This window comes from Drosophila grimshawi, unplaced genomic scaffold (genome assembly GCF_018153295.1).
Source record: "Drosophila grimshawi isolate 15287-2541.00 unplaced genomic scaffold, ASM1815329v1 contig_1377, whole genome shotgun sequence".
Classification (NCBI taxonomy): Eukaryota; Metazoa; Arthropoda; class Insecta; order Diptera; family Drosophilidae; genus Drosophila; species Drosophila grimshawi.
In genome coordinates this window covers 12871853-12884881 of record NW_025062900.1, presented here as the reverse complement: position 1 = coordinate 12884881, position 13029 = coordinate 12871853, and the positions used below count along the sequence as shown (strand labels likewise).

Below are 13029 nucleotides of genomic sequence, written 5' to 3'. Positions count from 1 at the left end.
ATGCTTAATAATCAGAGATGTCTTGGATCTTTATAAAGCTGTGCATTGTAATGTGCAGTTGAAGTCGAAGGTTAACTATCAGCCATCAGCATTATCATTATCATTAGACAAAGTTGAACTACATTATCTTAAATTCGGTCTTTGTCTGTTTCTAGTTTTTGTTTTTCTGTGTGTTGGGGCTCTTTTGTGGTTAAAACTTAGCGCACATAAAGAACGCTGCATAGCGTAGATGACCCCAAAAACCTCTATTGAAACTATCAACATAAATTTAAAAAAGAAGGTATGAAGGGGAAAAGAGCAATCTGTCGATTGTCTAATGAACAAGCAAAGTGAAGGGAAACATAGCGGTTAAGGCCCAACATTAAATTTCAAGTTCAAGTTTATGTGATTTTATATAGGTTTTCTTCAGTTTCAGTTTCTTCTTCTGGTTGTTGTTTGTATTTTGTGAGTTAACTTTCGTACACGTGCCACCCAAATGGTAAACATAATAAAAAAAATACCCTAAAGCTTCAATCTAATGAGCATTCTAGTTTAATAAAATTAAAACCCCCCAAAAACTTATGCAAATCTGGTTGTGCCAAAAAACATTAGGATTTTTAATAATCTAATGATCGGTAACTAATGTTTGTTCTGTTTAGCATTTGTGATCAAGTCATTGTGTTTGGTTTTGGGAATAACAAGTGCAATGATTATTCGCAATTAAATTAAGATAACTTTAAATGTTGTGAATAATTTTCCTTCGTAGAGATTTCACAGATTTATTTTATCTTCTTTAGTCGTTTCGCCATCTTCTGATTTTATTCATGCTTCATATATATTTATGTAGATTTTAGTGACGATTGTTCGATTATGCTAACATCCAATAATGTATGTCTAAATGCAGAGCACAACATTTGCATAAAATATCAACGGGCCATTAGCCGACTCAAATAATATTAGGCGTGTTGTTCAGATATTAAAAGTTGCCAACTTCCATTCATTATCTATAATTAATTCCTCGCGTTAAGGTGAACCAGTTCTAAAGACAAACAAATTTATAAACATCAAATTAAGCCTTTTTTGTTTTTTTTTTTTTATTGTATTCTAACAATTTATTACTAATTTTTGTTTTTATAAAAGATCGCATTTCTCTAGAATGAAATTTGTAGTCTTTGCCTCATAGAAATTCAAATATTCTGCAGTTCTGTTAGCTAAATTATTTGACATTAAATTTAAAATGCAAATGAAATGTTTAACAAAACTTAGCAAAAAATGTTTTTTTGCTTTAAGTAATAACGAATTAAATTTTTTATTTTTGTATTTCAAATAAGGAAGTTTGCCAAGTTATGACTGTTTGGCATTGGCTATTAAACAGATTACACGTAAATATACTCTGTAAAAGCAAATGAAAGTCATAAGCAAATTGCATCCATACATACTTTAATTTCAAATGTAACTACTTAAGATTAAATTCAGATCTTCCATTCTTGATATTCTCATATAACTTTATTTATGTGTGGTGTATAAATAAAATACATTTATTGATTGTGTTAAGTAGAGCTAAGACAGCAGTTCGACAAAGTTTGCATACATAAGAGAAGTTAAAAATGTGGGTTTCATCTAGACAGTGTCGATTTATTGGCTGCGGCTGAGCATTTGTCATTTGCCATTTAAACGAAGACTCTGGCAATTTTGCTTTTAATATAATCGTATACACGGCAAGTCAATAATTTGTGAGCAATCGCTTGTTGCATGTGCTCTACTTTTGAGAAGCTTCGCATTTGTCAAGCGTTTAGGATTTTTTATAGTATTTTTTTTTTTTGCTTAATTTATTGTATTTTTTGCCGCATATTTTGAACTTTGCAATCGATTTGCGATTTTTCCGTCTCAAATACCAAACATGTTTCAGTGCACAATCGTGGAACTATGTTGAAAAAGTGATTCGTTGTGTTGAGCAGCTTACTCTTTGGCAAGCCAATTAATCGCAACTTAACAGCTTATAAGTGGATTATTAAAAAGATTTTTGTGGTAGAACTTGACTGCTGGCAAACTTTATTAAGATAAATACATATTTATTTCTCGATATAAATTGAACATTATAAATTCAGATTATAAATGGTAATATTTTTTTAACATGAAGGAGCAAAACAAAACTAACCGAAATGTTGCTCATTAAGTTGAGTTAGTACATAATTGTTGTGGTTAGTAGTTGGGTACGTGTACATGTATCAGGGTCGTTGCGCTAATCAGCGTTAAGAGATCAGTAAAATTTGTCAAAATTCAAGACGCCGGCAAGTCAAGCGACACAATTTGACCTAAATTTTGTACTGGACTGGCCAAGATTTCTTTGGCAACCGAATTTCGTGCCCAGAGCCAAAACGAGAGCCCGAGCCAGACTTAGATTGTGTCGAGGTTAGTTGAGGTAGGTACGGATAGTATTTGTCAATTGACTGCAGGCCGTGGCGAAGTCTCGAGACAGTCGTGCAAAACCTTCGACATTTAATTTGGCCACATTTTGTACTGTGCACGTTTAGCCGCAAAGAAAACGAACAGAAAGAAGTTGTTGGCATCAACAACAGCAAAAGCAAAAGCAACACAGCTACAACTTCTACAACAATAACATCAACAGCTTAAAGTATTTTTTATTTGAATGATTTTTTGTAACTGCGCGAAAAGGTCACGCGAATAAAAGTATATAATTCATTTCATTGTTGATGGTGCATTCTGTGCCACTGTTAGCTAAATTGCCTGTTATTATTACCGTTATTATGCTTTTATAATTGTGACCTCAACACCCGCGATAACAAACGGCAGTTGACCTTAGTCCGCAATAGTTTTCTCACTTAAATTTGGATGTAATGTTTTTGGAAAAATACTCGAAAATTATAAAAAATAAATGCAAAAGACAAAACCAGAAATCAGATATATCAGAAGAGGCCAATTTTTTCTGTCCATTTGACATTTTCCAAGCAATTGGCCAGGGGCACGACGCGAAAGACCTTGAAATAAGCGACATGCCTGCTGGCAACACAACAACAACATCAACACCGCCTACACGAGACGCTTGGCACACGGAACCAGACTTGAGGCTCTAGAGAACTTGCTGTACGGCCAAGTGCCGGCAACTGCATTAAAGAACTGAGCAGCACGCCCACTTCCAACACATTTAACACTAACGCACTGCAAATTGCCAACGAGTTTTGTGCAAATTTAAAAAATGAAAGCCAACAAAATTAGATAAAGATTAGTTAGTGGCAGGGTTTAAGTGCTTCCAAATAAACTTGACATCAAATTAACGCTTTTAGAATTGCAATTTTAATATAAGCTTAAGTGCTGATGAATAAAAGATAAAAATAAAGCTCTGAAATAAAATTTCAATTGCTAAAGTTGTATTTAATAAAATAAAGATTAAAGTAATCATATCAGATTTTATTTTCAGTACAAATGTTAATTGCATTGAACATGTTTATTTGCACACGTGCAATTTATATTATGCATAATGCATAATTAAAAATTGTGCTCCATTGCTAATAATATATAAATTCAACTTAAAAATTGAATTTTATTTCACTTGAAGTAAAATCGTATAAATTCGATCTTTGATTATTACACTTTCAAGTTGAACGATCTCATTTATTTTCGTATATTGAGTCTTAACTCCAATTTTACTTATATACTTATACCAATAATTAGGTTGTAGGCATTTAAAGTTATGAGCAAAAATAATTCCACTTAAACATGCTCATTAAGCATTTCATTTTACTTTCATGACTCCTAATATATTTAAGCAATCGTATTTTAAATTGAGTACTATGCTTTTTACGCTGCTCGTTCATTTATTTAAATTTTTATAAGATTTTAAATGTATTTAGGCATATTCATAGTCACTAAACACATCTTGGGCAATTAAAACACAGCACAAACCTTTCTGTGAGCTTAAAAGTTGTTTTTTATTTATAATTTTGTTCGTTGCTCGTTTTAAGAAAACCGGAGAGCAATTAGCGCAAAACTGAAACAATAAGATCATAGAAAAAAAGAATTTGATTAAAAAAGCACCGACAAAAATAGCAAGAAACGAAAATAAAAAACCCCAGGCATGGGAATTATGTCGTTGGTTCGTTTTCATTTGTTCGCCTTTTGTCGTGAATTGTGAACTGTGTGAGAGTGTAAATGTGTGAGGTGTGTGCGAATCGGCATCTGTTTCTATTATATATTAGCATCCAAGCTACTGTAATTTAAATTTAAATTTATGTCGTTATGGGGCAACTGTGGAAAGAGCTGCGATTGCACACATAGAGTAGAAAAGTCGTACAAATTAAATTGGAATATGTAATAATTCAGACGACTGCGTTATGTTGCAATTAAAAGTGAGCCGTAGTAATAAAAAAAAAATGTTAATATATCAACTCGAGAACAAATTCAGGTAGTTCATACAAATTGATGGACACAGAATCTTTGTTAAATATACAAATACTGACTGGTCTATCCAGAAGCCGCGGCAAAGCTGTAATCGATCATCTGTTAATTAAATTATAATAATCTTCATCTGCTATCAAATCAGTGCTAATTAATTCATACTACTGTTGGATATAAACTTATTTCGTATTAATGTAGACACACCTGAATGCCAAATCAGTTAACTTGTCATTAATTCTAACTCGTATCTTTAGATATAAAATTTGACATCTGCCTTGAATTTATTTTGCTCTATTATTATTATTATTTTTCTTTTCAATAAAACAAATTTATTTTATCTTCCGCTCAAATGATTTAAAACTGACTTGTTATTTTAATTTTCATTATTTATTAAACTCATGCCCATGCAAAAATTTAAATTATATCGCTTAGCTAAGCAGAGCATTCAGTTATAAATATATATATTTTTTTTGTATTTCAAATCGATTTTCTGGTATATCATTGAACCACGCCCATTTAGTGATGTAAATAATTCAATGCAAATTAACGTCACATTGGGTTTGATCTGTTCAACTGCAAAGACAACAAAAATGGATGACAACATGAATTATCAAATTACTTATATCAAAATTTTTCGAGACAAAGAGGTTCACAATACTAGTAGCAGCAACTATAACAAAACAACAACTGGCTAACTCAAATGCCATAGTGACACACTAACTGGGTGACTTCCAAAACAGCAACAAAACAACACATGCAACTATGCCACAACTTTGAAGAAAACTCAAATTATGCAACATTTGCGATGCGGACAGCTGCTAGCAGTGGCATAGCCAGATTCAGCAGCGGAGGCAGCAGTAGCAGATTTTGGGTGAACTGGTAGTAGGCAGTTAGTAGTTGAGAGGCAAATGTTCGCCACATTTGGGAAGCTGCAACCGTTCGCCTGGCTATTTAAGTTGGCTTGAAGCCAGAGATGCTTTTGAGATATGTCGCTTTCAATTACTCTGCAAGTGCCTGTAGATGTTGGGCATACCCTAAAAAGGTGTATTAGCTGCACAATTGACAATAATTTAAACGCTCAGATAAAGAACTTGAAGGAGTGCTGTTTGCTTGTCAAAAAAAAGCTCTCAATACGGAAATACACAAAATGGCAAATCGAGTTCGTTGCCTAAGTCTTTTGTTTTGCGCAGCAGGTGAAAGGATCAGATGCTGTAAATTTGTGTACGTATGTGTGTAAAGTGATTGTATGTGTATGAGTGGCATCGTTACACTTAAGGCATCGCCGACACACCCCATTTGAAAAGTGTTTCGCCCGCTGCAATTTGGCGCTATAATTCATATTCCGTGGCGGGATAATGTACAAAGGAAAAGTTTTGTCGTTTTCAACAGCGGGATTTGGTGCAAATGTGTCTGTAGAAAAATGATATGCCAAATGACCAAAAGTAGCCAAGTAGGCAGCACAATTGCATAACAGTCAAGCTGTGATGCGATGCGGTAGTTTTTATGGCTGACTTAATTGTTGCAATTTGAATGCATGCCATGAGAAATTAATGCTTTGATGTATTACGCTCGATGGCCGATAGTTTCGCATACGCACGTTTCTTTTATGACCGCTTCGAGGTCAAATATTGCATCTAACCATTAACTTGGAAGACTTCAAAGAGAGGAAATGATAGCAATGCAAATATACTCATTAAAATATAAGTAGTCCACGTAATTGCAGTAATTGAATGAAAAATTAACAGAATATGCTGTATTCTCTTCGTTTTTCTTTCAATTAACAGCATAGGACGTCTGCTATTCATTTTACTATCAATTGCAATATATACGAATGGATTCAATTACATACATATTTAAAAAGGGGGGAAAAATACATATCAAATATCTTCCACTAAATAATATTTTTAAAAGATAAAGAAACATTCTGTTTAAAAAAAAAACTGAAATCTATTTCTTATAATATTCACTGATATAAATATATTTATTATTTTGTCAGTTTATAATTTTAATTTAAAAAGAAAAAAACATATTCTCATTAATAATACCTACATAGATATAACTCTTACGTGAATTCTATCTTATGTTAAATATAGCTGTTACATCTTTGAATAATTGTCATTCTTTGCACTCAGCACAGTTCAACTTCAGTGGCATTTTGTCGTGTCAACGACTTCAATTGCTCCATAAAAAATATAAAAAAAATGGTAAAAAAACACATGAGATGCATAGTTTGCGGCACCCGAAGCTGGCCAAGCGAAGCATAAAGCCAAATACAGGGTAACCAAAGAATCCCAAAGACGACACAGAAACACATACATACACATGTGCAGGAAGGTGAGGGGCATAGCAGGGATTTTGAGATTGCCACAGTGTGTTGCCGCTTGCTGCTTCACTTGACTTGGAGGAGGGCAACGGAATTGCAGCAAATGCTTTTGCGGAGGCTGATTTCGATTACGTTTTTAACGATTTCGTATCGCTTCAAGTTTTTAATTTTTTTCTTGCTTTTTGTTGTTGATCAAAACTGGTGCAACTTGTAGCTTTGGTCTTTTTGGCTGCCAACTGACGCGCGCTTATGCTATGCATTTGTCGCTGCATTTTTTGGCCATAAACGTAGCCAAATTCATTTCGCAATTTAACAACAACAGCTAACACATTTAGCTTCAATTGGATGGACGTCATCGACGACGGCGATGACCTCCAAAAGTCGTTGTCTAGATCAGTTCATAGCACTATCGCAAAACCGCTCATTAGACCAAATGTCGCTCTTGCAAAATGTGCAACGTATTTTCGAGCTTTTTCTCAGACACAACCAAGCAAAACAACAAAATAAAATACAAAGCAAAATACCAAAAAAAAACTTAAATTGCGAAAAATAACATTTCGAGTTTTTCCTTTGCTTTTTCGTTGTCGTCGTCGTCGTCTCTGTCATTTTGTGGCAATTAATTAATTTCTACCGAATATGCGTATGTCCGCACTCCGCCTCCACCCACGCCCCTTGCTCCCCTTAATAAGGCAAAAATATGGGTTTAATTACCACGCAAATCTCTGTGGCAGATTGCTGCAATTTGTTTGCTTGTCTCAGCGGTTTGGGTGGCCTTTGCTTAAAGTAATAATTGTGTAAATGCCGCAATCGTTCATCCATGCCGAGAAATCAGGGTCTGCTTGTACTTCATCCAGAGCATGATAGTTAAAATCCTCAGTTTTGATTTATGTTATTTTTTTCGGACAATATGTGGGTTATTCATATTTTAATGATGTTTATATTCCGAAGATTTTATTTTATCATTTGACTCATAGATTGTCTTTATTATATTAGGTAAATACTTAAGCGGAATGCGTTGATGAATATGATCTGCCTTTATTATATGGAAACGATAAAAAACCATCTGTTAACACTTTAACCGACTTAAGTCAACCTTCCTCTCTATCATTTTAATTGCTGTCATTGAAGTGGTTTGTTTCTATTCAATTTTTTAATTGCTTTAAGTTACGAGCTGCATTCTTATATTATTTAATTTGTTATAATTAAGCCCTACAAAATTACTTATGCATTGAAAGATCCGCTTGGTAATTGCGGTACAGCGGTTGCACAACCCAAAAGCACAGATAATTCCAATTGAAGCAAATGTCGAAACACCTACGAGACTGTCAGACAAAGGCTTTCAGAGCAAGTAACAAATGATGGTAAGCATATAAAAATACACAAATAATACTAGTAATTCAATTAAATTATTGAAGGTGCTTACAAGTGCAGTGAAAAATAAGCTAGAGCCAAAGTTAAATGCCACGCCTCCTTTTTAATGGAGCTGTAAAGCCGACGACCTTCAGCTGTTGTGAATTCTTGAGTCTGGTAACTGGTTCTAATGCGGCTCTTTGCCATCGATTGATCTAGCTACATGGGTTTGAGACCGAGTAACAAATCGTAAGAAAATCAAATCAGAAATTTAATCGGTAACTGACGAGTCAGTTGACTTTTTTATTAGAAAGTTGTTTGACGTTAGTTCCGTCATCAAAGTCCTTGAGCATATGCGAAGAGGCGTGAGCGGGGGCTTTGACCCCTCTATAAAACAAAACCACAAATTTGCGCTAGATGTTTGATATATGGTCATCGCGTTTACAAAAGCGCTTCTTTTACCGCCCATTAAATTGTTCCAATTAGACCGGTTTCAAATTCGGCAGATTTCAACTTCTAATTTCTGTTTTAAAAAAACCCAAGTGGAAAATGCAAAACAGTCCAAAATTTTAAAATGATTCAATTTATCAAAATTCAAACACAAACAAACAAACAAACAATCCAACTGTTTCTATTTTTATTATTTTTTATTTTTATGGTCAATTAAAATTAGTGTTTACCTTTCGCTCATAGAACTTGACAGCAGTTGCTTGTGAAGGTTGAAATTTTGTTATTCTGCGAGATGTGACAGAAAAACCCGACATTTGCCATAAATGACATGAGAAGTGTCTACGTCTGCTCTTGTTTTCTTTAAGTGTTATTAAAATTTACGGCCGCTTAAGGCAGTCGTTATTGTCCCCTGACCTTTAGTTGAATCCCCGCGGCGAGAAATCGGGAGCTGTGGCGACTCTTGCGGCGGCCTTGCACCTGTCAGATGAAATGCATTACGCATTGGTGATCAAGATACTGGAGATATTGCGACACGCGCGTCACCTTATCATTTATGGATCGTGTGGCTATAAAAATACGTAATCCCTCAGTGGCAATTACATGCAATCCCTTGATCCACTAAGCCTCTTGAAACTGGGTCAGTTTAAAGTCAATTTAAATTGTCTGATTGGGGCTTTGGCAGAGTGAGAGGACTCCACATTGAATGGATATATGGATATATAAAACGTAATTTATGATCTCTAAATCAAAGTAGCTTACAATATTAATATGTTTAGAATGCCAGTCGAAGCATAAAAATCAGACATTCAGTCCCGTTCGTTAAAATCGATTCGTTAAATAAATAAAATTAAAATATTCATGTACATATATTTAAAATATTCAATAAATTTCTAAAATAAAATAATTCAGACGAAATGTTTTATTTTTCAATAAACCTTTAGTGTTATAATTCATTTTAGTAATCTGTTTAATTTTCTAGTTTTCATTTTTCTTCTGAGTGGCTTAAACAGTTAATATTCCCAAACTGATTGGGAATATTTTCTGATTAAAATATATATTATGTAACAGTTTATTTAGGTTAGGTTAGGTTTCAAAGAGTTTATTAGGTTGTACAGTTTCGAGGACGCATTCCAAAATGTTATTATTAAAGATATATAAATTAATTTCAAGAGCCAGACTTAATTTTACAAATAATGCAAGGTGATTTCAGTTGAAGTCAATGCTGAATTCTTCACACTATCTTCTGTTAATTGAAAAAATTAATAGTTCAGCTGAAAGATATTAAAATAAGAACTCCATATTGATTATTTTATACAATTTTATTTCTTAAAACATTTTTTATATATTTTTTTATACATTTTTCATTCATTGTACGTTGAAACCTTTAACTGATAAACAGCAACAGCTAAAATGTCTATAAAATTACATAATTCTTTTATAGACACTTAACTGAGCATTATCCTAATCTTTAAGTTCATACATAACAATGCTCCATTTGATGGTTTTTGGAAATAATTTACAAAAGGTTTTTGTTGTTCTTCCTGTGGGGTGTTTTTTACTTAGAAGCTAAAAGAGTGGCAGGGTGGAAGTTCTACTAGAACCTCTTGGAAATTATGTAGGGAGCGCAGAGACCGTGTGATAGTGTTTTTTTTCCGTTTTCTTAATTTTTGTTGGACAGAATTAAAAAAATGTAGCTAAATTTGATTCGGCTCATATTGTGGTAAGTCCGCCATGCTCCAATAGATTTCGCAAAACCGCTCTATTTATGGTAGCCAGAATGGTCGGAGTAGACGCTGGCATCATGACCAGCGACACCATGACCGACAGCGACACCATGACCGACAGCGACACCATGACCGACACCGCCGTAACCTGAACCGCCGACGGCGAAGCCGGTGTCAGGGTATTTGCTGATGGCGTAGGTTGGTGCGTGCTTCACAACGGAGTGCGAGACATGGGGCACCTTCACGTAGACGGGGTATGGGCGATCGACGGGCACTTGGACGGGCACCCTCTCTACCTTCTGGACGTAGACGGGGTAGGGCTTCTCGACGGTCACGTGGTATGGCTTGGGCACCTCAACGCGCACTGGACGGTCGACGGGCACATGAATGGGCACCTTCTCGTGACGGACGACTTCGTAGGGCTGTGGCACTGGGACTGGCACCTTCACGTATTCCTTGACGGGGACGGCAACCTTCTTGATGACCTCATAGGGCTGTGGCACGGGCACCTTAACCTCGACGGGCACACGCTTCTCATGCACAACTGGGTAGGGGCGGTCGACATGCACGGGCACGGGAATACCCTTGGTCACGTAGATGGTCTTGTGGAGCTCTGCCTGTCGGCTGATCACATAGGGAGCGTGCACTGCATGAGAATGAACGGCAACGGCGGGTGCGCCATAAGAGATGCCACCACCGCTGTGGCCATAAGAGATGCCACCACCGCTGTGTCCATAGGAGACACCACCACCGCCGCCATGGCCATAAGAGATTCCAGAGCCGCTGTGTCCCACAGCAATGGCAGCGGGAGCAGAGTGTCCATAGGAGCCGTAGCTGCCACCATGGCCAATGACGGAGCCCTGACCAATGTGGCCAACATCCAGACCAGCATGACCGTAGCCATAGCCCAGTTCGAGCAGACCGCGCTTATCCAGCTTCTTCTCCAGCGGCACATCTGTGGCGCAGGCTGAAGCCACTAGCAGAGCGGCTAGACAGAACTAAAGCAAGCCAAAACAAAAAAAATAACAAACAATTTCATTTACAATTCAAAACTGGTTCTAGTTATGCAATATTTGATAGCGATTGAATTAGGTAATCAGATTAGAAAGTTATTCGACGAAAGATATGTCGCCCATTTGGCTACAAATTGTGGCGACGACTTGTCGCTTTCAAATGGTCAAGTGAAACGCACGCGTGCAACGCATCCGTAATGCGATGCAGACTTGCCTGTCCTGCCCCACGCACGCGTCCCCCTCACATGTGACAAAATGCGAGCCAACATACAAATGTATACGTCACGCATGCGCAGCGAGCGGATTTCAGTGCATTTACCGTAAGTTGTGTGTTTGTTTGTTTGTCATAATTGATTAGTTGTTGGCTTAGTTTGATTATAGTCGGTCTGTGGTTAATTGTGGACATTACTCATTTATTCGCTTTTGCTGATTATTTGCTAGTTGCGATGATTCAAGTTGAAGTTTGTCATTTGTTTATAATATTGTTTTGCTATTTTGGCCGATATAAATTGTGTACGTGTACATGTATTATGCAATTTATGGACAGGAAGTGAATGGGGCGGTCAAACACCCAAAGCTAACGACAAGTTTTACAGCTGCTCATAAATAATATTATAATCATCATATACAGGCCACTTAGAAATGCTTTACTTAATCTATGTGGGAGTTGACTTGAATCGATTTACAATTGATAATCAAAGCTATGTTTCTCACATTTAAATAAATAACTGAATGATTCTCAACCGCAATAATTGCACATAATTAATAAGACATATGTAATTGTTATTGTTACTTACAAATACTTTCATCGTGAAGTGTGTTTGGACTCGCCAAGGCTGTAAATAAATAATAGAAAATTGTTTGCATGTTAATAAACAGAAAACAAACTAACAAACTAAAAATCATAGCACATATTTAACATATTATTTTACAATTTGGAATATTTTACTTTAACACAATTCAATTCACTTTGAAAAACAGCAAATTTGTTATTTAACTTTAGCACAATCATTTTGAAAACCATTTGCAGAAACTTTGATCGTTTGCCAACACTTACGAGCAACGCAGAAATTATATTGAAAGGATTGTAGAATCACACACGATTCCAAACCTTTGACTGGATGCTGTCTGTGGTCAGTGGCGCACTTTTATACCCCCAAAGAGTTTTTGTGTCAAAACGAAACTGAAATCGCCGCCAAGCTCAGTTCGCGCCAAGTCAATAGAGAGCCGTCATGAAAAAGCTTTTTGCCGAGAGTGGCTTGAGCGCTCTCTTCAAAGCTCCCCAGTTGAGTTCAGCTGCAGTAGTATTGGTGCGTTGTGCTTGTATGCGTTTTGCTCGGATTGTTGTCAACGGAAGCACCCACTACTACCAAGACGCACTACCAATACCAGTGCAACCATCGCTCCCCTGCGGCTGTGTTAGTTTGGCGAATGGTTGAATTTCAAGATTTTCAAAATTGATCAACTTTAGAGCCATTATAACTGTCTGCGTCAAGTATTAATTACCTTCGGTTAGCAAAAATAATATATTCTGGGGAATTCCAAAGAAATTCCTTATGCAAGCAGAAAAAGTATATTCGTATCGAGACAAATGTCAATGATTAGTTCAGAACAGTTTTTAAAGAACTTCTTACGGATTTCAGTTTTTTGCTCGTTTTGGGGAGGAACCTGAATCGAGACACAGCCAAGCGGGAAAAACCCACAATCGTATATGAAATTATATTGTCTTGTGTTTATTTTGGATAATGGATAGATTTATTGCTTAACAGCTTTA

At 36.0% G+C, this 13029-nt stretch overlaps 2 protein-coding genes across 2 annotated transcripts in view; one reads left to right on the top strand and one right to left on the bottom strand.

Annotated features, from left to right (window-relative positions):
• LOC6562450 (angiotensin-converting enzyme) overlaps positions 1-13029 on the top strand; it is a 49114-nt gene that overhangs the window by 26196 nt on the left and 9889 nt on the right. The gene's annotated exons all lie outside the window — the stretch shown is intronic.
• Positions 9823-12376, bottom strand: LOC116805348 (E3 ubiquitin-protein ligase RNF12-B). The gene is made up of 3 exons (XM_032736695.1): positions 12313-12376; positions 12053-12091; positions 9823-11240 (listed from the first exon to the last, which is right to left on the bottom strand). The coding sequence occupies exons 2-3, from the start codon at positions 12062-12064 to the stop codon at positions 10278-10280; spliced, it is 975 nt and encodes a 324-aa protein (XP_032592586.1). The 5' UTR covers positions 12065-12091; positions 12313-12376; the 3' UTR covers positions 9823-10277.